Raw genomic sequence first — 24,780 nt, 5'->3', positions numbered from 1 at the left:
TTTCCCCACATGCTTATGCTACTCTTATAACTGTCCTTAGTAATTTGACCTAGTTCCAGCTTTCTGTAAACTTTTTTTCTTGAGCCTGAGGTCACTGAAGAGCTTGCAACGTAGCCAAGCTGGTTCCTACTACATTTCCTATTGGGATGGCTTGTGTGTGTGTTGTTTGCATCGTTTCTTTGAAGAACTGCCAGTTTCCTTAACTCCTTTCACTTTTAAACGTGCCTCCCATGAGATCTTACTTACCATTTCTCTAAGTGTCCTAGGGTCTCTTGTCTTTATTTCCCTTTTCTTCCACATCTCTTCATGGGGGTTGTGAGCTTGGTCACTCCACGCTCAGTCTTGGCCAACTTGCCTCCTGCCTTTACGTTTCAAATCAGTCTCCAGTGGCTGATCGCCATCGCTGCCTGCAGGCATACTGGGCTGCCTGCACCCTGATCTCTTCCTCTCCCAGCAGAACCAGTTAACCTAATCCATGTGCTGGCCAGCATGGCCCAAAGCGGTGACAAACAGGGCCTGCCATGGTTAAAGCCATCCCCAGAGCTTCACTAGCGTCAGCAAACGCATGCCCAGCTGTTCTTTCCCACACTGAGCATTTTACAGTTTATGAAGCTAAGAGGATTTTGCTTTTCTCCTCTCTTTAAATCCAGTGTAGAGTCAGTTTAATACTGGATTCGCTCCCTGTTACAGTAAGACTGAGAATAATGGAGTAATTGGTATTTCCCATTACTAAATGCTGAGGTCCTGATGCTTTCTGGCTATGCAAATACCAGTTAAGGGCTCCTACAAGCCAGGAGGCAGCCCAGCAACGGTGGGAAGTCCTGGATGTCAGCAGAGATGCTCTCACAAGCTCCCCACGGTGACCCACAGGACATGTCTTCTCCCAAATGTGCGTCTTGGGTCACCAGGAAGCATCCTGAGCTCCCCGTGTAGCGGTGCTGTGCTGGGGGTTGGCAAAGCAGCTCCCAGGGATGCTCCAGGTGGGTCAGGAGGGTTTGGGAATGGTCCCTCAAGCCCAACCATCCTTTCCCCAAGTCCTGGGAGGCTGGAGGTGGGATAGCGAGGGTGGGATTACTCTGACCACGTGTAGATGTGTACAACCAGAGCACATCTGGGCTACAGCTGTACTTAAAGGGAGCCAGACCGTACCGTGGTGGAGGAGGTGGGTCAGATAAGCACCGACCAAGAGGAAAGGAGACAGCCAGCCTCATCTTCCAAATATTCCTCAAAGTGGAGCTGCCGGGGCTGTAGGGGCAGCTCTCAGGCAAGGAAATGGCGTCTGGGGGGGGCGTTCAAGAGGGCACATGGGAAGACACGGCATTGCCACACCGGCACGGTCCAGCAAGGCAGCGGGATGCGGGTTTGTGGTGGGGTGGGAGCATCTGGGGCTGTGCCTAGGGCGAAGTGGGTGCCCCTGCCAGCGTGGTGGGTGCCAGCAGCCCGCAACGACGGCCGCAGCTGTGGTCAGCGTGGGTAAACCCAAGCCAGCAAAGAGACGGTGCTGGAGAGGACATGGGCACAGAGCTCCCACCCCACCAGCTCCAGGTATCAAATAAATCCCCAGCCTCCGCTCTCAGGGAAAGCTCCCAGCAGCTCAGGGAAGAACGGCCAAACCCCGGGTCGAAAAGGAGCAGCGTCCCGCACCGAGGGCATTGAGCACAGCTCGGAGTCCGCACAGCCTGCCGGGGACCACGGAGCCGCCGGTCCGACCCCTTCTCCCCTCCTTCGGTCTCCCAGCCAGGGCTCAGCCGGTGAATCGGGACTCCGGCTATTTTGTTTCAGGCAGCCGGAGCTTGTCAAAAGGAAGAAAGGCTCCTTGTCTCGGGGTCGTGGCTCTAATCCTGTTATGTGTCTGTAAGAGAAAAGAGGACGATGGAGCGAGGAGCACAGACCTGGTGCCGATGCCAATTCCCTTCCCTTCGCACCCAGCGTCCCGTGCCAGCCCTTGCCCAGCCACAAAAGGCTGCCTCCCCTCCCGGCAAACTAACCAAGCATTTAAATTTAATAGCTGTCCGCAACCTCGCCGTTTCAAAGTGATTAAGCATTTGATTAAAGCCCATGTGTTGCTTTGCTGGCTGGGAGGCAAATTCCTCCACAGGGCCCATGAAATCGGCTCCGGTGACCGGCACGGCACACGGCGGATGCTCTTTGCCGTCCCCCCTGCTCTCCCCGTGTCAGACGAGGTGCTGACAGGGAGCCTGGCCCCTCGGGTAACCCCAGCTGCCCCCTCCATCCCGATGCACCCGTGCGTGCAAACAGTGCTCCTCCCTCCGTCGGTGCTCCGGCAAAGCCAGAGCAGGAGGAGAGCCCGCGGGCTGGGGACGTGCCGTTGCCCAGGGGAGAAACCGAGGCACGGCGAGAGATGCTGAGGCCAGAGCGAGATGGGGCTCCAGGGCTCGTGGCCGGCTGGAGCGAGATCAGGAATGGAGGTTGTGTCTTCATGCAGAAAACAGGAGCGCATCAGATAGGTGAGTACGGTCTGAAGCAGGGCGCGCAGCAAGGAGGGGAATTATGGGGGTCAGACCGATACCCCAGAGCAGAGGGACAGGGGGACAAATACCCCCAGCTCTCTTAACGTGTGTATTATGAACAGGAGCATCCTTAGACCCGCTTAAATCCTTGTGACCCAATTTTGCCCTGAATCCCGATAAGTCCCTACAGCCCGTGTGGGTGAGCAGCTGCAGCCGAGAGTGCCAGGCTGAGGACGACACCCGTCGCCTCGAGTCTTCCTCGGGTCCACCCCTCGCTGCTCTTAAACGAGGGGTTAACACCGAGGAGTTACCACCTCCGCTTTGCAGGGAGGTTGTTGCCCCGCTGCCCTTCGCTGCCTACCTTGACCACGTGCTGGGCTTCTCTGAAAGGATGAAAAATGGGTGGTGAAGGATGAACAACCCCACTTGCTACTTTGCCCACCTGAGAGGCTCCCAAGGTGGGCACCTCCGTGTCGAGGCAGGGCAGATCCAGGATGGATGGGCTGTGCCGTGCCAGCAGCACGACGGAGGGGCTGATGCCGTGCCAGCCTCATCTCCAAGCAGAAGAAGGAGCACGGCAGGGACGGCGGCTTCCCCAAAGGGTGAAGGCTGCCCCAGGAGACTTGCCTGCTGCTGGCCAGCAAAACAGGGATGAGGTTTCTCTGTCTGGTCAGGAGACCGGCATTATGCCAGCTGCTTCTTCTCTGCAAAGGAGATTTTCTTCTCTCCCCAGGCAGCGTCCGGCTGGACCCGCAGGTGCCGTCAGGAAGGATCCCAGTGAGGAGCGGACCATTTCCAGAGCCCACCATGCAGCCGCACATTCACCGGTTGGACTCGCTCCGTGGCCGCCCCATCCTACCCCACGTCTCCCTGCATCTGGCCCCACCGACTCCCTCCAAGGGCGGCTGGAGACGTGGGGTGGCCTCCTCCATCCTCGCAGTGCCCATTCCCTCCTCTTCCCCGCAGCTCCACAGGCATTTCTCACCTACAACCCCCTGTCATTCCTCATCCCCTCCAACATCCCCTTCCTTATGCATGCCCATAACCATTTCTTCTCCTCTCGCTCCTTGTACTTGTCCTGGTTTCAGGAAGAAGAAACCTGACTTTCCATGAGGCTTCCTTGGGCATCAGCACCTCCCCTCCGCTCAGCCAGGCTCCTGCTTCCCCAACACATCGCTCTCCCCCCGGGCTTGGCCCCAGCCATCTTTTCTCTCTGTGTCCGTGCTGCCCCGGTGCTTTATCCACGGTTTTGGCTGCCATACTGTCCAGCTCCGTGCTGGAAGGGGACTGGCAAAAACCAAAGCCCTGATGGTGCCAGTCAGCCGCTCACTCCGCTTTGCTTGACCCCCGGGATTGTCTGCCGGCTCTCACTGCCACCCCTCATTTTTTAATCTCCCCAAGTGAGCTGAGAATTAATTATTTAGCAGCGTGCAGAAAGCATTGGGAACATTTAAAACACGCTGAGCTGCAGCTTTAGCTCCTACCTGCCCTGGGGAGATCGCCGGCTGCATCCCTAACGCACGGCACGCTTAATATTGTATGTTGATTAATTGCTTCATTTCCTCTCTCCCGAGGAGCTGTGAGTTTTGGCTCGTGGGTGAATCCGTCTCTGGAAGAAATCGGCTCCTGCGGGAAGCAAGAGGGAGCCGTGGCCGGAGGGGAGGGTGGTGGGAGTGCTGGGGTTCCCTGGGCAGAGACCTCCCGCTCCACGCTTGGTGCCGGGTCAGGGTGATGGCAATCGGAGGGCACTGCTTCTGATTTACACCGGCAGAAGCTGGGCCAGCGTCGCCAAAGCTTCCAGGGGTTTTGCCGGAGGGAAATGAGGAGCTGGGGAGTGACGACCCCGGGGCGTTTCGGCTGCAGAGCCCAAAATCCCACTGACATCCTGGGCAGCTCCATTGAAAGGAGGCAGTTTGGGCAGGAGGTGGCCGGGAACACGCTGTCGGTGATGGCTGCACCCCCCCGTGTACCCATACCTTGCGGGGGGGACCCCATGATGGGGACGGGGATGGAGCAGACCCTGTGAGTACTCCAGGCACCTCCACCAAACATCCCGGGGTGTCCCAGCTGCACCCAAGCGTGTCTGGGATGGCAGCACCCCGCAGGGTCCCCGCTCTGGTGGGACACGTTGCACCCCTGGCTTGGCAAAGCCAGGGAAGGGGGGGACTGGGCACCCACCACCCACCCTGAGTGACGCTCAGATGGAAGCTGGGGGAGCAGGGACCAAACCTGCTGTGTCTGTGTCGGGAGATCGCAGGCACCGGCAAGAGGCTTAACTTTAAAAAAAAAAAAGTTTTATTTCAAGATCTTCCTTTTTTTTTGTTGTTTTTACCTGTATTTCAAAAAAAGTGGGGTAAAAGTACAAAAAAAGTCAGTTGCGGAATGGCAAAGGTTTAGAAATCACAGCGCTGAACTAACCCAAGCGATAGACACGGAGCACAAACCAAACACCCCCACGACACGACGCGGCCAAAGACCATTTACGGCCTTTGGCTTTGTATTATTATTATTAATTAATTTTTGTTTTCCTCTGTACAAAACACACCAAAGCATGCCACGGAGCGGGAAAAAAGAGATACCAGACGGGGAGGAGACAGGAGATTTGTACAGCAGGGGATGGGAGGGCTGGCTCCCGCTCTCGCCTCCTTCTCCTCCCCTGCTCACGTCAGGTTGTTCTGCAGACAGTTGAGCTCGCCGCCGTCCTGCTCCCCTTTGCCGTCGTGCTTGGGCGACGTCGAGTTGTGGATGTTAAACGGCTCCTCGTCCTTCAGGCAGGATTTCAGGGAGTCCTGCAGCTTGTGGGGAGCGCTGGGGTCGTCCTGCCAGGAGAGATGGCGGAGGGAGGGGGGGGTAAGGAGATGACCGTGCCGTGGGGGACACCGTTGCAATGGCCGGGGGGGGGTGACCCACAGTGGGGACCGGGTGAAGGCACCGCTGACACCCCCAGCATCCCGAACCGGGCTCTGCCTCCTTACAGGCAGCCCCTGGCAGCAGGCAGGGCTGCCCAAAAGTGAACACAAATGTGTTTCCCCCCCCCCCACTACACATCTTGGCGTGGGGGGACATGGAGCTCACAGCACGGGGAGGGGGGAGCCGGCGGATGAGAGGGTCCGACCTGCCTGCGGTGACTCGCTGCCGTTCCCCGCCACGGGTTCCCCACCTTGGGGTGCCTCCAGCACCCAAAGCCGCTCGCCAACAGCACCCAAAAGAACCGCATCGGTCACGGGAGCCATCCCACCCGCCGCCCCTCCAGCCGCCCCCGCCGTCCCCCTCACCACCCCATTTCTCTTCCCATTTCCAGCCCGGCTCGTCTCATCGTCCCCGCGACAATTAGCGACTCCCCGAGCGGCGCTTGGCAGGAGGCCCGAGGGGTTGGATTTATTGCGGTTCGTTAGCGTACAGCTGGCCCCGCCGTGCCACTGACCGGATCTGCTGGTGGCAAAACCGGGGATGTCTCTTCCCGATGTCCCCCCACAGCTGCCGGGAGCATCTTCTCCCCGGGGCTGGGCTGCACCCCGAGCTCTTCCCACATCCATGGGGAGAGCGGCACCCGCCGGCACCGGGGCTGAGCTCCGGCTGTGTTGGGTAATGTCTGTGCCGGGACGGTCCCAGCATCGCTGGTGGGGCAGGATGAGCCCTGGCATGGGGGTCTGCGAGGGCGGGATGGGCCGTGGCGGTGAGGCACCCGCCGGCATCGTAGCAGTTACGGTGCTCCCGGTGCCGCACGGCGAGCGGCGGATGGATGGAGACACCCAAGGGCCGGTATCGCACAGCCGTGCTCATGCGAGGACGGGAAACCTCCATCTTCTGGGCAGTGACCCTACGAGGGCTTCCCAGCTCGTCCCGGCTCACGCTATCGACTCCACGGCAAATGCCACGGGACGGGCACCGAGCTCCACCGCCCGGCACAGCGGCTGCACCACGCGTCCCCCAACAACCCCTTTCCCAGGGGTGTCGACTCCGACGTCCCCTCCGCATCCTCGGTACGCCGCGTCCCAGGCACCGCGCTGCCGGGGAGCGGCACTGAATTCATCCCAAGATTCATCCTTTCCACAGCGGGGAGCGAGCCGGCTCCGGGAGCCTCCTGCCAGGGTGGCCGGGCCGAGCGGTGGCAGACGCTACGGCTGCTAAAGGTGGTCGAAAGACGGGGAAAACCGGCGGTGGGCTAAGGCAAAGGCTAGAGGGACCTACGCTCCTCCTCCGGCTCACGCTCGGCAAAGACCTTCGCTTCTCTCTGTTTCGATTTGAAAGACAGGAGGTTGGAAGGGCAGCCCCGGGGGGGACGCGGGTGGTCGCATCCTGACCACGCCAGCAGCATCCCGGAGCGTTTCACCCTCCAGCATCGCCCGCCGCTGCCGGCCGTCATCCGCCGGTCCTGCCCTAGAGCGATGCCACAGCCGAGGAGCATCGTCTGCCGGAGCCGCATCGCACCGGCTGTCCCCTCCCTGAAAATGCCGGCACAGCCGCCCCTGTCACCCGCACACGGAGCCAAAGCCACCGGGTGACTTTGGATGGTGGTTCCCTGGGGACTCACAGGGGCAGGAGGGGACGGGGCAGGGGGACAGCGGGGTGACACCGACCCCCTGCCTGGCCCGGGTCCGGTTTGGGTAGTCGGGGCAGGATGAGGCATGGCGGGACCTGACAGAGGGGACGGAGCGGTGGGATGGGGACGGGGGGATGCAGAGGGGCCCGGCGGTGAGACCGTCACCCAGGCAGTGCCAGGACCACGGATGTGGGGGGACAGACGGGACGTTACCGGACAGAGGGACAAGGATAGGACAGCAAGCAGGAGCGGGGGGACGGTGCCGCGAAATCCTCTTACGTTTGGGTGGGAGCCCTCGGCGATGGTGGAGAGGGAGAAGTTGTCGTTGTGCAGCTCGGACGGGGTGCGGTATCTGCCGGGGGGGGGAGGAGAGCACGGCGGTGAGACTGGGGGTGCCGCCGAACACCCCCCGCACCCCTGACTGCGTTTTGGGGTGAACCCAGTGTCGGGGGGGGTAAATGCTCCCAGCGCTGGAGGCCTGAGGGTTAAATGTCCCCAGGGATGGAGGTCTGGGGCTGGATACCCCCAGATCTGGGGGCGTGGGGGCTAAATGCCCCTAGCTATGGAGATTTGGGGGCTAAATGACCCCAGCTATGGGGTTTGGGGCTACATGTCCCCAGTTATGGGGTTTGGGGTCTAAATGACCTGAGCGCTGGCGTTTTGGGGGGCTAAATGCCTTTCAGTCTGAGGGTTTGGGGGGGTTAATCACCCCCAGCTCTGGGAAGGTGCGGGCAGGCGAGCGGTGAGGGCAGCCCAGGGCAGGCAGGAGCCGCGGGCTCCCAGGGCCTGAGAGGGAGACCCATGGGCTGGCAGGGAGTTTCGCTGCTAATTACACTTGGCGCTCCCAAACACTAATTAACAGCTCATTAGGGACCGAGGCTGGGAGGGCTCTCTCCTTCCCGGCTCCAGTGAGGTGGGCAGCAATTGCTGGGGTGGTGGGGGGGGGATGACCCCAACCTTCGCCCACGCCAGCCCTGTCCCCCCCCCAGCCCTGTCCCCAGGGACGCAGTCGGGACCATCTCCGGTGGCCCCAGCTCCCAGTGCAGCAGATTAACTGGTGCCAGTCAGGAGCAGCTTTAAAGGATTAACCGTGGAGCAGGAGCCACAAAGCCACGTCCCCGCAGGGCACCCGTCTCCGGGAGCTTTCCCACCCACCGTCACCTTGTCCCCGTTGGCATAGGGGGTCCCGGTGACACCCCGCGGGGACGGGACCGCATCCAGCCCCAGTGCCACCGCCGGGAGCTGAGACCACCCAAACCGCTGGGGCTACCGGGGTGCTACCCTAAAGCGGTCGGGGACAGTTTTAGGGGTGCCGGCCCCATCCCGACGCCGCTTACTTGGTCTTGCGCAGTTTGCTGTTCTCCGTCTTGAGCAGGTAGAGCTTCTTGGCGAAGAAGACGGTGAGCATGAAGAGCAGCAGCACCACGAGGGCGGCCGAGCCCACGGCCACGCACATCACTTGGAAGTCGGTGACGATGGCCTCGCAGCGCGTGCCCTTGTGCCACGTGTAGTCTTGCGTGTTGCACCTGCGAGGGGAGGCGGTTAGGGACCCCCCACCCCAAAAAAAACGTGCCCCCTTCCCACAGAGCATCCTCGGGGGACGCCGACATCCGTAATCAGGGAGATTACGGGGAATGAGATTAATGCGTCCTCAAGGACCACCCTGAGAGGGGTGACCCCGCCCCCCCCCCGAAAACGCTGGTGTCAAGTGAGATGGGTGACAGTGGGGGATGCTGGGAGGGGGGTCGGGGTCCCCCCCAGGCGATGCTCGTCCCCCGCACCCCGTCCCGGCGGCGGTGGGGAGCAGGGTGGCCGTCGGGGACAGCCCCGTCACGCCACACATCCACGTCCCCCCGTGCAGGCGGGCTCGGCGCCAGCCGCGCGACGCGTGCCGAGCCGTACGGCACAGCCGGTGTCGGCCCTCCCCGGGGCGCAATCTGCCGGGGCCGATTAGCGCGGAGGCCCCGGAGCTTCGGCTGCAAGGCCCTGACCTAATTCCTGCCCAGCCGCCGCTCGGGGGGCAGGGAAAGCCCCTCTGTGTCCCAGCGGGACGGGGCCGTGGGGGTGAAGGGGGACAGAGATGTGGGAATGGGGTGCAGGGCGATGGAGAGCCTGGGAATGGGGTGCGTGGAGACAGAGATGTGGGAATGGGGTGCAGGGGGACGGAGATGCTGGGAATGGGGTGGAGAGGGACAGAGAGCCCGGGAATGGGGTGCACAGGGTGGAGAGCCTGGGAATGGGGTGCGTGGAGACAGAGATGCTGGGAATGGGGTGCAGGGGGATGGAGAGTCTGGGAATGGGGTGCACAGGGTGGAGACCCCGGGGATGGGGTGCATGGAGACAGAGATGCTGGGAATAGGGTGCAGGAGAACAGAGAACCCAGGAATGGGGTGCCTGGAGACGGAGGTGCTGGGAATGGGGAGCATGGAGACAGAGATATGGGAATGGGGTGCAGGGGGATGGAAAGCCTGGGAATGGGGTGCATGGAGACAGAGATGCTGGGGATGGAGAGCCCAGGGATGGGGTGCAGGGGGACGGAGAGCCCACGTACGCACCCCCCCCGTCTCCCCACAGGACCTGGGGTCCCCATCCCTTACCGGCAGAAGGCCCCATGGCTCTCCACCAGGTAGCACTGGCCGCCGTTGTGGCAGTAGCTGGGGACGAGGTCGCAGACGGAGCGGCAGGAGCTGTTGTGCCGCACGTAACCGCTCCGGCACTCGGTGCCGTTCTCCGGCTGGCCCCGCTCCCCCGGCCGCGGCCGCGCCGTGGGGCTGCCCCCCGCCACGCCGGAGGGCTGCGGCGGGACCGCGTCGCGGCGGCCGGTGGGTCGGGGGTCCCGCGGCGCCGGCTGGATGCCGGGCGCGGGCGAGGCGGGCGGCCGGTAGCCGTTCTCGTCCTCCAGCCCCCCATCTTCCTCCTCCTCCTCTTCGTCTTCGTCCTCCTCCAGCTCGTCCTCCTCGTCCCCGTCGGCGTAGAAGGAGGTGGTGGGGTAGAAATCGGCTTCGTCGAAAGGCGTGAAGTCGTCGTAGAGCTCGTGGAGGGCCCACGGCGTGGCCGCTCCCTCCGGCTCCCGCCGACGTGCCGAGCCGGCCGGCCCCCGGCCGCCCCCGGGGAAGCCCCCCAGTCCCTCGCCCCCCTCAAACAGGTCATAGTAGTCAACATCGATGATCTCCGAGGCCGTTCGGTCGGCCGGCGGCTCAGCCGGTCCCGGGGTGACGGCGAGGGGCTCCTCCGCCTCCAGCCAGGTCAGATCCGTCCGGCCGCGAGCCCCCTGAGCCGGGGCCGGGCTGGATGCGGCCACCCAGAGCTCCGGGGGACCCCCCGAGTCCCCCGGCACGGGGCTGGGGTCGCCCAGCACGGGGGTCCGTGGCGTGGCCGAGCCCCCGGCCGCCAGCAGCGGGTCGGATTCGGCCGAGTCGGTGACGAGCTGCGGGCCGGGGGGGCTCGGCGGGGCGGCCGTGAGCCCCCCAAAAACCCCCAGGCTGGGCAGGGAGGCCGGCGTGGGCCGTTCGCCGCTCCCCGGTTCCTCGGGGCTGCCGAGTGCCACCGCCGCCGTCCCCCCGTCGCCGGGCCAGGTCACCGCAGCCTGGCCGTCCTCCGTCGAGCCGGATTTGGGGGGCAAAGCGCTGGCGTCGCCCTCCCCGGTGCACCCCGCGCACCCCTCCGGCATCGCTGCAGGGTCCGTGGTGGCGGCCGTGCCCCCCTCGGGGGGCTCTAGCTGGGGTCCCGCCGGGGGCCAGCCACCCGCCGTGGCCCCCCCGGGGCTGGTGCCGTTGTTGGGCCCCCCCGAGGGGTCTCTGCTCGCCGGGTCCCACCGCGAGGGGCTGCTCTCCAGGGAACCCTCCCAGCCTCTCCCCTCGGCCTCGCTGGCGTTTTGGGGGGGCCACTCGGATGCTGGAGGGGGGACAAGGAGAGAAAGACGTGTCAGAGGTGCCCCCCGCACCCCGGGGAGGCTGCGGTGGCCTGGGGGGGGGTCCTGGCGGGTCCCTGCCTGCTTGATCTTGTGCCCACCAGTACCATGACAAGCCATTTGGGGGGGGGGCTGCACCCCAAGTCTTTTACAGCCTCTCCTGGGGACCGAAGGGGCAAATGCCACAGCAGGTCCCGGCTCCGTGGGTCTCCCTGCACCCGTGACAGCCTCAGTCATCACCCCTCAACTCTGCGAACCCCCCCATCGTGACACAGCCCCCCCCCCAGCCAGGCTGTCCCTGGCCCAGACCCCCCCAGCTGCCCTGCGAGGGGATCCAGCCCTCCTCCGGCTCCTGCAAGTGCCCCCCATACACATAATGGGATCCAGCCCCCTCCAGCGGGATCCAGCCCCTTCTAACAGGATTCTGTCCCCCCCCACAAGGGGATCCAGCCTCCCTCTGGCTCCTGCAAGTGCCCCCCATATGCACAATCGGATCCAGCCCCTGCAAGGGGATCCAGCCCCCTCTGCAATGGAATCCAGCCCCTTACAAGGGGATCCAGCCCCCTGCAAGGGTAGAAGGGGATCCAGCCCCCCCCCCCCTCCCCGGCAATGGAATCCAGCCCCCTTACAGGGGGATCCAGCCCTCTCTGCCTCCTGCATATGCATCCCACAACCACAAGAGGATCCAGCCCCTGCAAGGGGATCCGGTCCCTCCTCCAAGGGATCCAGTCCCTGCAAATGCACCCCGTCCACACAAGGGGATCCAGCCCCCCCCCCCCAAAAAAAGGGACCCAGCCCCCGACAAAGGGATCCAGCCCTCCTCAGGCTCCTGCAAATGCACCCCCCTACATAAAGGGGACCCAGCCCGCTGCAACAGGCTCCAGCCCCCCCCAAAGGGATCCAGCCCCCCCCCCCCAAAGGGATCCAGCCCCCTGACGAGGGGACCCAGCCCTCCTCCGGTCCCTGCAGATACACCCCATACACACAAGGGGATCCAGCCCCCCCCCCCCTCGCACCCCCCCCCTCAAAGCCATCCAGCCGCCGGCAAAGGCATCCAACCCCCCCGCAAGAGGATGCAGCTCCCTGCAACGGGATCCAGCCCCTTACCGGGGGATCCCCCCGCCGCCCCCGGTGCCTGTAGAGGAATGCAGCCCCCCCCCCCCACTCCCCCAGACCCCCCCTTCGGGGATGCAACACCCCCCCCCCCCAAAAAAAAAAACCCCGATCATCCCTCGCCTGCACCACCCCCCACCCCCCCTCCCCCGGGGGGGCAGGATCCGGCCCCATCCCGGGGAGCAGCCCCCCCCCCCCCCCCCGGTACGTACCGAGGGCTCCGATCGCCAGCAGCAGGGCCAGGGCGAGGGGGGAGCGGGGCCGGGCAGCCGCGGGGGCCATGGCGGCATGGAGGGGGGACCCACGGCTCCGCCAGCGGGGCCGGCACCGGCAGCGGCTCCGCCCGCGCCCCGCCGCCGCCTCCCGCCGATCGCTCCGCTCCGCTCCGGGGGGGGGGGGACGGACGGGGCCGGGGCCGGGCCGGGCTGGGGGCGGGCGGGAGGAACCGGCTCCGCCCGCGGGACTGGGGACGCCGCCGCCGGTAGCACCGGGAGGTGGAAACGGGGGACACCCCCCCCCCCCCCAACCACCGCCTCCCCGGGGGGATCCCCCCCGCACCCAGCACCGGGATCCCTCGCTGATTTCCCCCCCCCCCCCCCAAATCTGCTGCTGCATAGGGGGGGCATCCCTGCACCAGCACTGGGACCCCCCACCCCTTAGCACCAGCATCTCTCACTGACAACCCCCCCCAAAAAAAAAGTGCTCCTGCATGGGGGAGCATCCCTGCACTGGGATCCCTTGCCGACCCCCCCCCCCCCCCCAAACTGCTCCTGCGCAGGGGTTCTCTTTGCACCAGGATGTCCCTGCACCACTCCCCACCCCAGAACCGGGATCCCTCACTGATTCCCCCCCCAAATCTGCTGCTGCGTGGGGGGGGGGCATCCCTGTACCAGCACTGGGACCCACACACACCCCCCCAGCACCAGCATCCCTCACTGTGAGCCCCCCCAAAAGTGCTCCTGCATGGGGGAGCATCCCTGCACCGGGGGACCCCCCCCCGCACCCCACCAGCACCAGGATTCCTCATTGATACCCCCCCAAAAAAATGCTTCTGCATGGGGAGGGGGGCCCATCCCTGCACCAGCACTGGGATGACACCCCCCCCCCCAGCATCCTCAACTGGGACCCCCACCCTGCACCCCCGAGGCACCCACCCATGCACAGTCCTGTGGGGGGCTGGTCCCCCCCCCCAACAGCAGCGAGGCGAGGGCAGAGCACCAAAATCCCGGGGTGAAGCCATCGCCCCAGGCTCACCGCAGGGCTGTGGCACAGGGCAGGGGGCTGCGGCCGCTCAGACACCCACCCCCCCCCAGGGGAAGGCCCCGGGGTCAGGTCAAACCTTCCTCATCCCCTGAGTGCCCCCCCCCCACGGCCACGTCATCGCTTCCCAGTGCCAAACTGGTCCAGATGCCACCACGGCCTCCATCACCCATGACCCATCCAGGCGGGTGCCATGAACATCTCTCCAACAGGCTGGGGGTGCAGGCAGGGGGTGCAGGCAGGGGGGGTGCTGGCGGGGGGGGGGTGCTCCAGGCTGTGGCCCAGCACAAGGCGGGGAGGCCAAGCCGACGCAACGGCTGGATCGAGCAAGGGAAGAGCCGGGAGAGGAGAAGCTGCGGAGACGTGACCAGCCTAGCGATGGGGCCGGGGAGAGCCCGGAGGGGCCGCGGGCAGGAGCCCTGCGGGGCGCACGCTGGAGCAGGACCGAGCGGACAAGCACGCACCGGGGGGAGCCGGGCACACGCACCGGCTTTGGGTGTGCGTGGGCATGGAGGGACCCCCAGGACCCCCCAAGCCTCGGGCTCTGCGGGCGCCACCGCCAACCCAGCCCATCGCTGCCCCGAATCCCACCTTTGCAGGGGATGTCGTGGCTGTGCTGGGGACAACCACAGATGTAGGGACCCCCCGAGCTGTACCCGGGGAGGGGGGGGGGCGCTCAGCCCAAACCCATTGCATGGAAGAGGAGTTCGCCTTTGCCATCCCTGGCCACCTCGTCCTCCCCGGGGCCGGCGCGAGCTCCCGGCTGGCCGAGGCTTTCCAAGGTCGCCGCGTGTCCTCCTCCGCCCACGGTGCGGGAACGTGTCGGCCACGGCGGCTCCCGCATCCCGCGCCGGGGAAGGATCCTCAGGGCAGGGCTGGGGTCCTGGGGAAGCAGCAGGTGCTCCCAAAGGAGCCCATTTCGGTGCCCCCCAGCCCCTGCGTGGGACCCACATCAGCTCAGCTGCCGATGCATCCCTCGCCCACGCCACCCCGTCCCACGCAGAGGGGCAGCCGTGGGGAGCGCGTGCAGGGGGGGCTGCAGGGACCGGGGGAGATGGGCTGGGGGTCCCCTCTCCCCCTCCCCAGCAGCCGCTGTGCCTGGCCGGGCTCCCCGTGCCGGGAACAAGCCCCGCTCTGTCCCCGCTCAAAGGGGGATTGAAGGGGCTGCACCTGCTTAATATTCCCCGCGCTTCCGCCCCTGGATGCGTTTCCAAGGGGACCGGCCGAGGGGCCGCCGTGATGGATGGGGGGACACGGCCGCGACAGCCGGGGAAAAGGGTCAGGAAGAGGCAGCGGGGTCCCACGCGCTGCCCGGGGCTGGGGGTCCCTCCGCCGGGTCCCCGCCGTCGCAGCAAGAGGCTGAGGGAAGACGGGTGGGATCCTGGGGATGGGGACGATGCTGAGGAAGACACACGGGGCAGGGAGACGGAGCCCGGGCAGGGTAGCAGCACCGATCCTGCACCCAAAGCCCTTCCCCAGCACCGGCGCAGGGTGCCGGCACACGGCAGCGATGGCTCGAGGTGTTTATGCTCAAGCGGTTGGTGCTTGTTAAGCCGACGGAAGCTTCCAGCACCCACAGTAATTCCTGGGGGCAGGAAGCTCGTGGGGTTGGCAGGGACCCCTGGGGACCACCTGGAGCAGGTCACCCAGGACCACGTTCTGGTCAGGTCTTGGACATCTCCATGGCTCCACCAGCCCTTGGAGCAGCCCGTGCCGGTGTCCCGGAGCACCAGCTCCTTCTCTCCGGTGGGGTGGCGTGGCTCTGGCCCACATCACCTCGCAGCCGTGGGGCACCTCGCTTGGGAGCATCCCCCCCCCCTCCTGGCCCTGCCGCAGAGGGGACAGCGTGGCTGTGGTCAACCGGCCGCTCACTGGTGTCCCCTCAGGGTACTGACACCCCAAAAGCTCCAGCCGCAGCCAGCATCACCCCAGGGCTCTGAGCGCTGCAGGGAGGAGGGACCGTGCCCTGGATCCCATGGGATCCATGGGGGATAAGGGGGTGTCAGCACCCCCCACCCTGGCTGGAGGCTGTTCTCCCCCAAAGTCCTGGGGGATGGTGCCCATCGCATTTCCCCACAAGACCACCTTCGCATGGGAAGACCCCCCCCTCTCCATTACAGGCTCCGCATCCATCCCTGCACCCATGGCTCCGGATCAGCCCACCCGCAGCAGGCAACCTGGGTGGGCAAGGGGGGGGACGGAGGGTCTCGCCACCCTCCGTGGGCAGAACTCGGCTGCTGCTTCAGGGAGAGGAGGAATGGTGGTCGATGCCGAGCACCAGGCAGGGACATCCAGCTGGGGGATGAATTTTGGAGCCTCCCCCCTCCAACACCCCCGGGACACACAGCGGGAGAAGCGTGGCAGAGCCTTAATGCATCAGGCTCCATCGCTACGCTTAAATTTAGGACCAGACAAGGCAGCAGAGCCCAGCGCCGGTGTCGGAGCCATCTCGCGAGTCTGCTGTCAACACGTTTCCTACAAACCTGCCTCAGGTTTGTCTTCGTTGGAGGCAGAAGCAGCAGCAGAGGGTCAGATGAGAAGCGGCAGGACAGACAGACTGAGGAGCGGCAGGACAGACAGACAGAGATGGCTCTTCAGTCTTGCGGAAGAAATCGAGCAGCAGCTCCCTCCTCTCGGGCAGAACTGGCTGCTGCCACCAAGTGCGTGTTTTTCTGGGGGAGTTACTCAAAATATTTAAGGCGAATTAAAAGATTATGAAATGCAGCCACACTGGCAAACCATTTTGGGTGTTTCTGGAGGAAATCACTGTGAGCACTGTCCATCTGTCTGTCCTGCGAGAGGGTCACATGCGGCTGGGGACGGATCTCACACCAAATTCCTTCTCTGCCTGGTTCAGGGCTGGGAGCTGAGCTTGCTCACGGGTCTTGCCCTGCCTTGGGGGTCCCCAAAAACCCACGGGAGGGGCTTCACTCATCACCCCCCTGCAGCCCAGCTCTGCTTCGTGCTCCTGCCAATACCCGGCTCCGGCTGCCAGGCAGGGGCTGCTCAAGCTGTCGGGAGCACTTGGCTCAGCCCCGCATCCCGGCTCATCCCGGCTGGCAGCTCCCGGAGCGTGCCGGCAGCCGTGGGGCAGCCCCACACAGGCACCTTCCTTCCCCCCCAGTCCCTGAGAGCAGCTGGGGGTCGATCTACCCTGGCACCCACCTGGGTGCAGGTGACAGGTTGGATTACGATTGGGGACCCCATGGGGGAATCGCCTCCCCCCCATGCTCGTATGACCCACACTAGGCTGCATCCAGGTCCCCGGGATAACGGGGGTCGATGGATGGTGCAGGATCGGCTGCAGCTGGTGTTTCTCCACCAGCTTTTGTTTCCCCGACACGGTCTCTCTCCCTGGGCTGCCTGCTTGACGTCCTTCCTCCTCATCCAGGTACCAGAGATGTTAAACCTACCCTTTTTCCAATTTTTTTCTTAACTAACAAGTGTTGGAAAGGTGCAAAGAAATCACGGCTTCAGAAAATGCTGAATTGAACAGACAGGGTTGAGGTCAGCGTTTTCTGCCCCGGCTCGGGCACCGCTCGCCTCGGACACGCGAGCTCTTCCCTCTCAAAGCATCCTTGACCGTGAGTCTGAGCCCAGGGTCAAGCTCAGCTCAGCCAGGCAGCATTTTAGCAGGAAAGCTTTACCTCGATTGGGGCTGGCTTATCATGACTCCGAGGTGACGAGCCCCGATGTGACACTGACAGCTGGAGAAACCTGCCGCCTGCTTCAGCTGCGAGACTTAAAAATCAACCTTCAGCCTCCTCCATGCTCCCCCAGGCCCCATGCCCCCGCTGCCTTCAGCCTCAAATTCCCCACAAAAAACATCCAAACCATTTCTGCAGGGAACAGATTCACCCACCACGCATCAGTCACACACCAAACCGCTCCCGATGCTGAGTTGATCTGAAAATTGCTGTAATTCAAAGTCCTCGAAACAGGAGCTATGTTTAGGATTGCACAAGCAGCACCGGGTAAAGACACACGGATCTGCAACCTCTGTGCACCCTGCAGTGCTGGAGCCCTCCAGGCCTTCTCCCACCTCTGGCCAGAGCGATAAGCAAGCTGGCATCTTCCAAAAAATCCCCTCCCTGGCCTGCACAGGGAGCTGGTGCCTTTGGCTCACGGATTCAGTGTTGCAGAGGCAGAGTCCCATCATCCGAGTGGGCACCGGCTCTGCCGGAGGGCCAGAGCCCCCGGCTCGTGCTCTCCCTGCAGCAGCTGTTTTCGAGCCACGTTCCTCTGCATCTGCAGAGGGAAAAGGTGGGAGAGGTTTAATACTTGCACACTACAGCTCCCGAGCCCCAAAGATCAAGAAAAAAAAACCTGAGTGAAACAGGCCTGAGCTGCTCTGGGGAGAAGAGCCAGGAGAGAGCTGCGTCTCCAGGACTGAGCATTGCGTCCCGAGCACCGAGCACCGCAGCTGCCAGTTGTGTTCAACACCTTCTGTGTTTGCCAATGTTCACAGAATCTGCAAGGAGTGACAAATAAAACTGTCACGGGCTGGGGTAAGTCAGCTGCAAGCAATAGCACCTTCACCACCTCTCCTTCCTAGCTCAAGAAACCAGTTTAATACTTGAGATTTGGCAAAGAGGGCACTAAACACACTTGAGAAATGCTTTTTATCTTCAAGGTTTCGCTTTTATTACTGCTGGAAAGCAGGCTGAATCAAAGCAGCTGTTTCACAGTTAAGGACAAGGAGCAGAGACACCACTTCACCCAACGGAAAATGAAGGAGAACAGCTCAGGAAGGCAGAAGAGCTGAACCCCTGGGGTGCACAGAGTGCTGAACACACACCTTATCCCTCTCACAACAGGTCACAGGTATTTAACGACCTCCAAGATTCAGCCTCTGTTTCCCCTGGAAGAGGGAAGGCAAAATTACAGCAGCAGAGAGAACCAGAAACCAGCTCTGTGCTGAGCATCCTCCAAGGGCAGAACCTGTCTCCGTTCCAATGGGTCTTCTACAGCATCCTGGTCCCCAGCTCTGGGAGGGAACAAGGGATTTCCATGACATGGATCCTGCAGGGATCCGGTGGCTCTTCCAACAGCAGCACGTGGACAAACGCCCAGCGAGGAGATGCCCCTCGGGGTCCTTGGGCAGAACCTGCATTCTGGAAGCTGCTGGTCCAGGTCTTTGTCCGCCAGCTCATCTGCTCCTCCCACCCACCGGGGACCGGAGCACCGGTTCCTCCCCATGGTTCTCCATCGGCTCAGCAACGCCGACCCGGGTGGGCAACCTTGGCACCGGCCCATGGTGACCACCAGCACTGCCAAACATCCCGGCGCTAGAAACCTGGGAGCATACTATAGAAAGGCTGCTGGTTTTGGCAGACATCAAGTTGTTTTTATCATGCTTCAACTCAGAAGGACAGAGAATGAAGGATTTGGGGGCAAAAAAAAAAATCCCAAATAATCACCCCTAGGTTTCCCGTTGCAGCCTCCAGGCGACACCCCGCTGCCCGAGAGCTCCCAGGGCTGCTGAAAAGAGTCCCTGCACCGTGACCCCCGGCAGCGGCAGGAGGTTCTAGTGAAAAGGGAAATTCCCATGCGGGCAGCACAGGCGACCGGGCGGGAGACGGCGCAGACAAAGAGCGACACTGTTCCTCGAGAGCCGGGCAAGGGACCGGCTCCAGCACAGCCAAGCTGCTGGCAGGTCACCCGCATCCGCGCTGCCACCGATTGTCTGGGGCGCATCGTTTCCTACCAGGACTTGGGGGGATTAGTCCACGGGATGGGAGCTGGTGTCTGGCAATAGCCATCGGGGTTATCCCCAGCTGCATTGTACTTCTTTTTGTTGCAAAACCTGCAGTTTGAAAAGGAGTTTCCAGCCTTGCCAAAATCCTTCGTTTTAAAGTTTCTCGTGAGAAAGGCAGAGGAATTGAAATAACTGCGTTGGAGGACAATGCGTGGACTTGCATACTGGGACACCCCAAACTCTTTAGGTGTCCTAATGTGCATTTTTGGCTTTAAGTCAGCCAGCAAAAAAAAAAAATGCAGCTTTTTAGGAACCACATGGTGGAGCTGGTATCGCCAGACAGGACTCAGCCGCAGCAGGGAGTTTTAGGATATTATTAGGAAGTGTAGACAAGTGCAGGCAGGGGGTGTGAACGTCTGTTCCCGTTCCTGGTCCACTGCCCCATCGCTCCTCCTGCCAACAAGGCAACAGCGCTAAGAAAAGAAACCTGCATGCCTGATCTCCTGTCTCTGGCAGTATCACATTATTCAGATGAAGATGCAAACCCCTCCCAGCAGGGTGTATTAGCAGGAGGGACAGCAAATTTTTTGGACAGGGTAGAAAGGCCCAGCACAGAGCAGGTAAGCTTCCAATTTACCCTAATGACACCCTCATCTCAAATGATCCTAGTGTAGTTTCAAAAGTGTGGTCCCAAACCGCATCTAGACCTCCACTCCACTTCTAATTACTGTCAAGACAACAGCCCAGCCTCAGCCATCTTCTGTGGCTGCAAAGCTTTAAAGGCCCATAAATAGAAAAAACTGTTAAAAAATGGACACTACGATCTACCACATTCTTCGCATTCCTTAGGAAAAAGGTCTTCAAGATGAGAGGAGATAAAAAAGACAATCGCGACCGTGCGGCAGGATGAGAAGGGTGCAATCGCAAGGGACAAGCCTCACTGCAGACAGCTGGAGTGCAAAGGCACTAATTGCTCCTTACCTTTCCTCCCTGGCCCTAAGCAGGAGGAGCACTAAGGAGCCCACCAAGGGAGCATTTGGAGGAAGACCCCAGCCCTAGGGACCTCCCACGCCAGCGAAGAAGGAATCCCCAACTGGGGACGGGGCTTTCGTGGGGTGTCCTGGACCTGGGGGCACATCTCCACCCCCATGCTTTTCCTTCTTCAGCTTCAGGGAATGAGGGACTGCGGGTATTACACATGTGGGACGCCTGGGAAGAAGTGCCATTAGTACACTTCTTCAGAGGAAAAGGCTCTTACTTGGTGAAGTAGCAGGAGCATTTAGAATATAATCCAGATTGGATTCCTGGTTTCAGTTTAATCAAAAAGGCAAACTATCCTGGCAGCCTCTGGAGCCCTGCAGGAGAGGACAAAAGATCTGAACAGGCATCTGAATTAAACAATTAACAGTGAAGCTTGTATGGGAATAGAGGAACGGTGGGACCCTGCTAGGTCAGCATGCCCAGTCCTCCTCTATTAAAATCTGCCACTTCAGAGCACTTCTTTCAAGTGTGTGATTCAACTGGGAACGCAAACCTGAGCAATCATCCAAGTTAGCACAGCAAGACAGTGGGGAAGCAGGAATCAAACAGAAATAATCCTATTAGGCCTCGAATGCTGTTTTACTTCGTCCACATTCATTAAGCTTTTTAAATGTGAAATACCATTTTCCAAAGTGGCGGATCGCTGAAGGCCCTTCACAATGCACCTGCTTACCTGCGTTACTTTGGTGTCTCCCACCTTGCCAGGTAACAAGCTCAGGCTTTGTATTTACTCCATTATAGTTCAGATGCAGCCCCAGAATAGACCCCTATCATATTAACAATTCTCAGCTCATCCGCAACACCCAGGGAGGGAAAGGAGACTCCAAACTGGCACAAGCTTTGTACAAAAAAAAACACATTTTTTTTTTTATTTCACAAAATTGGGTGGCTGTGTTGCAGGAATAAAACCGGCCCTATACATAGGATCAGATGAAAAAGTCAGCACATGTATTATTTATACAGAAACACAACAATGTCAAGAATTCAGGTACTCTGTAGGATCATCGCTAGTACAGTAAAAAATAGTCTCCATCTGGATCCTTTATACTTGAAGTTGATCACGCTAAAAACAACCTGAGGTTATTCTAAACTGGACTACGGTCTGAACCAGAAAATCCCATGCTCACCCCAAAGACCCTGCAGGGAAAGGTAACATTGGGGATGAATTTCCTTTGTGGGAGGTGGAAGGCAGGCAGGCCCTGACCGTTCTCTGCTAGGCACTGTGGATTCTTAGAGCTTGACGGTGGAAAGCATCGTTCCTATGCACTGGAAGTAACAAGGCTGCAGACGATCGTCTGAGCATGCAGCGGATGTGCAGGCAGCCCAGAAATGGTTACTCCACACCCGTGCACTCTCAGGACCTGGGAAGTTCAACCGTTAGCATCGATGAGTCCATCACCTGAGTGCTCTTCAAAGCAAATCCTTTTTTTTAAATGGTGTAAGTGGTTCTGTGGGTTTCAGATTATTTGGGAGATCTCTCTCCGGTCAAGCTTTAGACCACCACCTTGCACTCGGTCGCTGAAAGCCACCCTTCAAATAAACAAGCAGTCTTCAGACCTTTGGCAAGGAAACCTGTCAAACCCTCTTACGCCGGGAAGAGAGCAAGAACCTGAACCACAGTCGGCAAAGGATTTTTTGCAGTCACTAACGACGAGCAAACAAGCAGTTTTGGCAGTCTGGAGGTCTGTATCAGCAGTACTGCGCTGGTGGTCTCACTCAACGAGTGCTCCTAGATTTGCCTGCTGAAGCTGTTCCCTCACCCGCAACCCCCCAGACCAAGGAAGCTCAGTGAGTGGAAGAAAGTGATGTGTGAGTTGTCCCCAAGACTCGTACCACGGTCGCTGACTCTGCCCACCTCGGCTGTCCGCAGGAGGTAGTTCTGGCATTCGCATCCCAGCCATCCCAACCCAATCCCGTATGCTAGGACTTCTTCGCTATCTACTTTTTTTTTTTTGTTTTGTTCATTTTAAAAAGTAAAAAGTATATGCTCCAAAAGAGAGGGACTAAAAATCATGATTTTATTCCTCAGTTGGCTACTGTACCAAACTACTCAGAGGGAAGGTTCAACTACCACCTCCAAAGGCAAAAGAAAGGTAAAAACTGGAGCAAGAAAACTCCTACCATTGAGTGGTTTTATTCCAATTGATTCACTCCTGGCTTCATTCGCACTGTATCAATATTTTCTTTAATAAGTTAGCAAGACAGCCCCAGGACTCTGCTACTGTCCTTAATGATCAGATATCTGCAATGAACACAGCTGGCATTCCTGCACTTTCTGTGCTACAGCACGCCCTAATTTTCCTTCTTTGCTCAAAACACTGGTTTGGTATCTGATCTTGATGCTTTGCTCTACCTGGAGAACCCAAAACATTAAATCACAGGTGGAGCAGGCATGTGCTACATCCTAAAGCTCAGTTAATGCCTCCACCTTAAAAGTTTGGGTTTTTTACCCTCCCCAGCAGAACCTAAAGCTCAAAACACCAAGACAAAAGAAACCAGAGTTGAGCACACTCTAAAAGGCAAGCAGACCAAAGCATAAAGTACTTCCCACCAGCAACACGGAGGCACTGCTGGCATCTCTGATCTAAAGCTTTCCCAAGGGAATGCCAAGTACTGCCAGGTTACGAGTGGTGGGGAGAGGGGGGGAAAAAAGACGCTGTGTGTATGTGCTTGTATACGTGTATGTATATGCACACATACACGACCGGGGCAGGCCAGTGGGAGGTGAAAACCTCCCAAGGGAACAGAAGGTAACTGAGGAATTCATTTTTGGTCACCACTATGTTGCTGTAGAAGTTCCTTCTTCCTTGACTGCTTAGGGAGCGGCTGAGGCCGGAGGGGCTCCTGCCGGAGGTGGGGTCACCCCTTCTGCTGGCGGAGGTGGCTGTGCAGGAGGGGGATCTGCAAAAAAACAGCAGAGAAACAGTGAGCAGGACACCAGGAGGGGATGAACGTGGAAAAGGAACCCAACGCAAAAGCCCAGATGTCTATGTGCCATGGGAGACGCGGTTGCCCAAGGGGAAAGCAGCAAGGACTGTCGCCAGAAATGGCCACGACTGAGGCTTTCCTGTCTCTTAAGCTTCAAGTGAAGCTCCACTGCACGTTTTAATGTGCTTTTCAACCACTAAGCACTGCGTGGACTCTGTGAAATAGGAAAAAAATTCCTGTTTTTTACAGAAAAGATGACAGGCATGCCACTCAGTAGCTGGCAAAGTTCACGTCAAGCAACTTTCAGAGCTGGAATTAGCATTTCTCATCTCCCAGCTCTGTGCTCCAGCCTTTAGATTATGGCTCTTTTCTATTTAAAATGGATGGAACAATAGACTTTATATAAACAGAGCCTGCACTTAAGCTCTGAACAGTGTATGTAGGTTAAAGTAGAGGAATCCACAGATGCAGCAAGTAGGAGGAAAGAAATGAAGGATACAAAAGGCCAGCTTTCATGCACAGAGAGGAGATGTTAATGGAACATGACTGACTTGTTTAGTAGGGGAGAAAAAAACGAAATTAAGATAAGGGAAGAGAGCAAGCAGGAATATAACCTGACATAAGATATTCCCAGCGGTAGAGGCTCAGAAAAAGGGAAGGAAAACTAAGGAAAGCTAGAGCACCAGAAGAATAAGGAGCAAATGTCTGAACTAAAATAGCATCAGTGGAGTATTTCATGCTTATGCTGCTTAACACCAATGAGTCAGTAACCCTCAGCAACTCCCTTCAGCTGAAGCCAAAATGGGATGGCTTTTCCCATTAATCTTTTGGGATAGGTACTACAAGCTATCACAATTCCTGCCCATTCGACGATAGTTACACTAAATAACATTTTGGGGGTTAAGACTGCTGTGCTGAAGCAGACCAACAGCTTGTCCCAGGCTGCAACTAATATAGACAAATTTACTGAGGAATTCACAACAGAGCATCCTGCACCAGCCATGCCAGCTTTTCTTTTGCTTTCTGGGTTTGGCGACATTCTCACGCTCATTCAAGTAACACCCACACAGCGGCTACTGACTTCAGCTGCTTTTTTTTGGCTGGCATAAATCAACTGCATTTTCAGAGGTATAGGTATTTATACCATGTAAGGAACATTCCCAATATACTTTTTGCTTCTTCCTAATTAGGACTTCCTCTTTCTAATTTCACAGTGCTAAGTTTTCTGTAAGGTATTGTTGAATCAAATTATATTCTCATCTCCACTATTTAAGGATTTAGCTCTAAGTTAATTCCTGAATGTCTACTGTGCATTCTTCCAGACTAAGTCGAGAAAGGTTTTTGATGATGACCACAGAGCTTTAGTGTCATTATAAATAAAATAAGAGATGTTATAAATAAAATAAAGGACAATGGCTTACGTTTGGATGCCTAGAGGGGAGACAAGCACTTAAAGCTTCAAGCACACCTCTGGCACCAGTCTTTGGCTGCCAATGTGCACAGATCCTATTATTCCTGCAGCAGATAAATGGGTTTCAACCACAATGACTTTTCCAGCAACAAGACAAGCGACAGAAAAGCCACACCAGGTACGTTCAAAATGTTTTCTGCTGGAGATCCACTTACACATGCCATTCGGAGCTGCTAGAGGAACACGAGGTCCAATTAGATTTCCTGACATCGGTGACATGCCAGGTGGGGGGGGACCACCACCGGCTGGATGGATGTTGGCTGACACGCTTGGCATCATCCGGCCTGGCATGGGCTGTCCAGGTATCATCGAACCGGGCCCCGGCATCTGACCTGCAAGAGCAGT

At 59.6% G+C, this 24,780-nt stretch overlaps 2 protein-coding genes across 3 annotated transcripts in view; both read right to left on the bottom strand.

Moving 5' to 3' along the window:
• Positions 1-4,784: 4,784 nt before the first annotated feature.
• On the bottom strand, positions 4,785-12,319 carry CSPG5 (chondroitin sulfate proteoglycan 5). Its single transcript, XM_075043083.1, has 5 exons — positions 12,250-12,319; positions 9,612-10,908; positions 8,352-8,540; positions 7,294-7,366; positions 4,785-5,290 (listed from the first exon to the last, which is right to left on the bottom strand). The coding sequence occupies exons 1-5, from the start codon at positions 12,317-12,319 to the stop codon at positions 5,132-5,134; spliced, it is 1,788 nt and encodes a 595-aa protein (XP_074899184.1). The 3' UTR covers positions 4,785-5,131.
• An 8,555-nt stretch (positions 12,320-20,874) lies between these two features.
• The window catches only part of SMARCC1 (SWI/SNF related BAF chromatin remodeling complex subunit C1), a 92,020-nt gene continuing 88,114 nt past the window's right edge, over positions 20,875-24,780 (bottom strand). Inside the window, exons 27-28 of one of the 2 annotated variants that reach the window (XM_075042880.1) lie at positions 24,591-24,767; positions 20,875-22,937 (exon numbers count right to left, since the gene is read on the bottom strand). In XM_075042880.1, coding sequence (XP_074898981.1) covers positions 22,852-22,937; positions 24,591-24,767 — 263 coding nt within the window. In that variant the 3' untranslated portion in view covers positions 20,875-22,851. Of the gene's footprint in view, positions 22,938-24,590; positions 24,768-24,780 lie in introns of those variants that run through there. The other variant, XR_012652490.1, reaches the window with a different exon arrangement.

The sequence above is a fragment of the Buteo buteo genome, chromosome 2 (genome assembly GCF_964188355.1).
Source record: "Buteo buteo chromosome 2, bButBut1.hap1.1, whole genome shotgun sequence".
In the NCBI taxonomy this organism is placed as follows: domain Eukaryota; kingdom Metazoa; phylum Chordata; class Aves; order Accipitriformes; family Accipitridae; genus Buteo; species Buteo buteo.
Note: the sequence above shows the minus strand (reverse complement) of the source record. Positions and strands in the feature narration are given on the sequence as shown.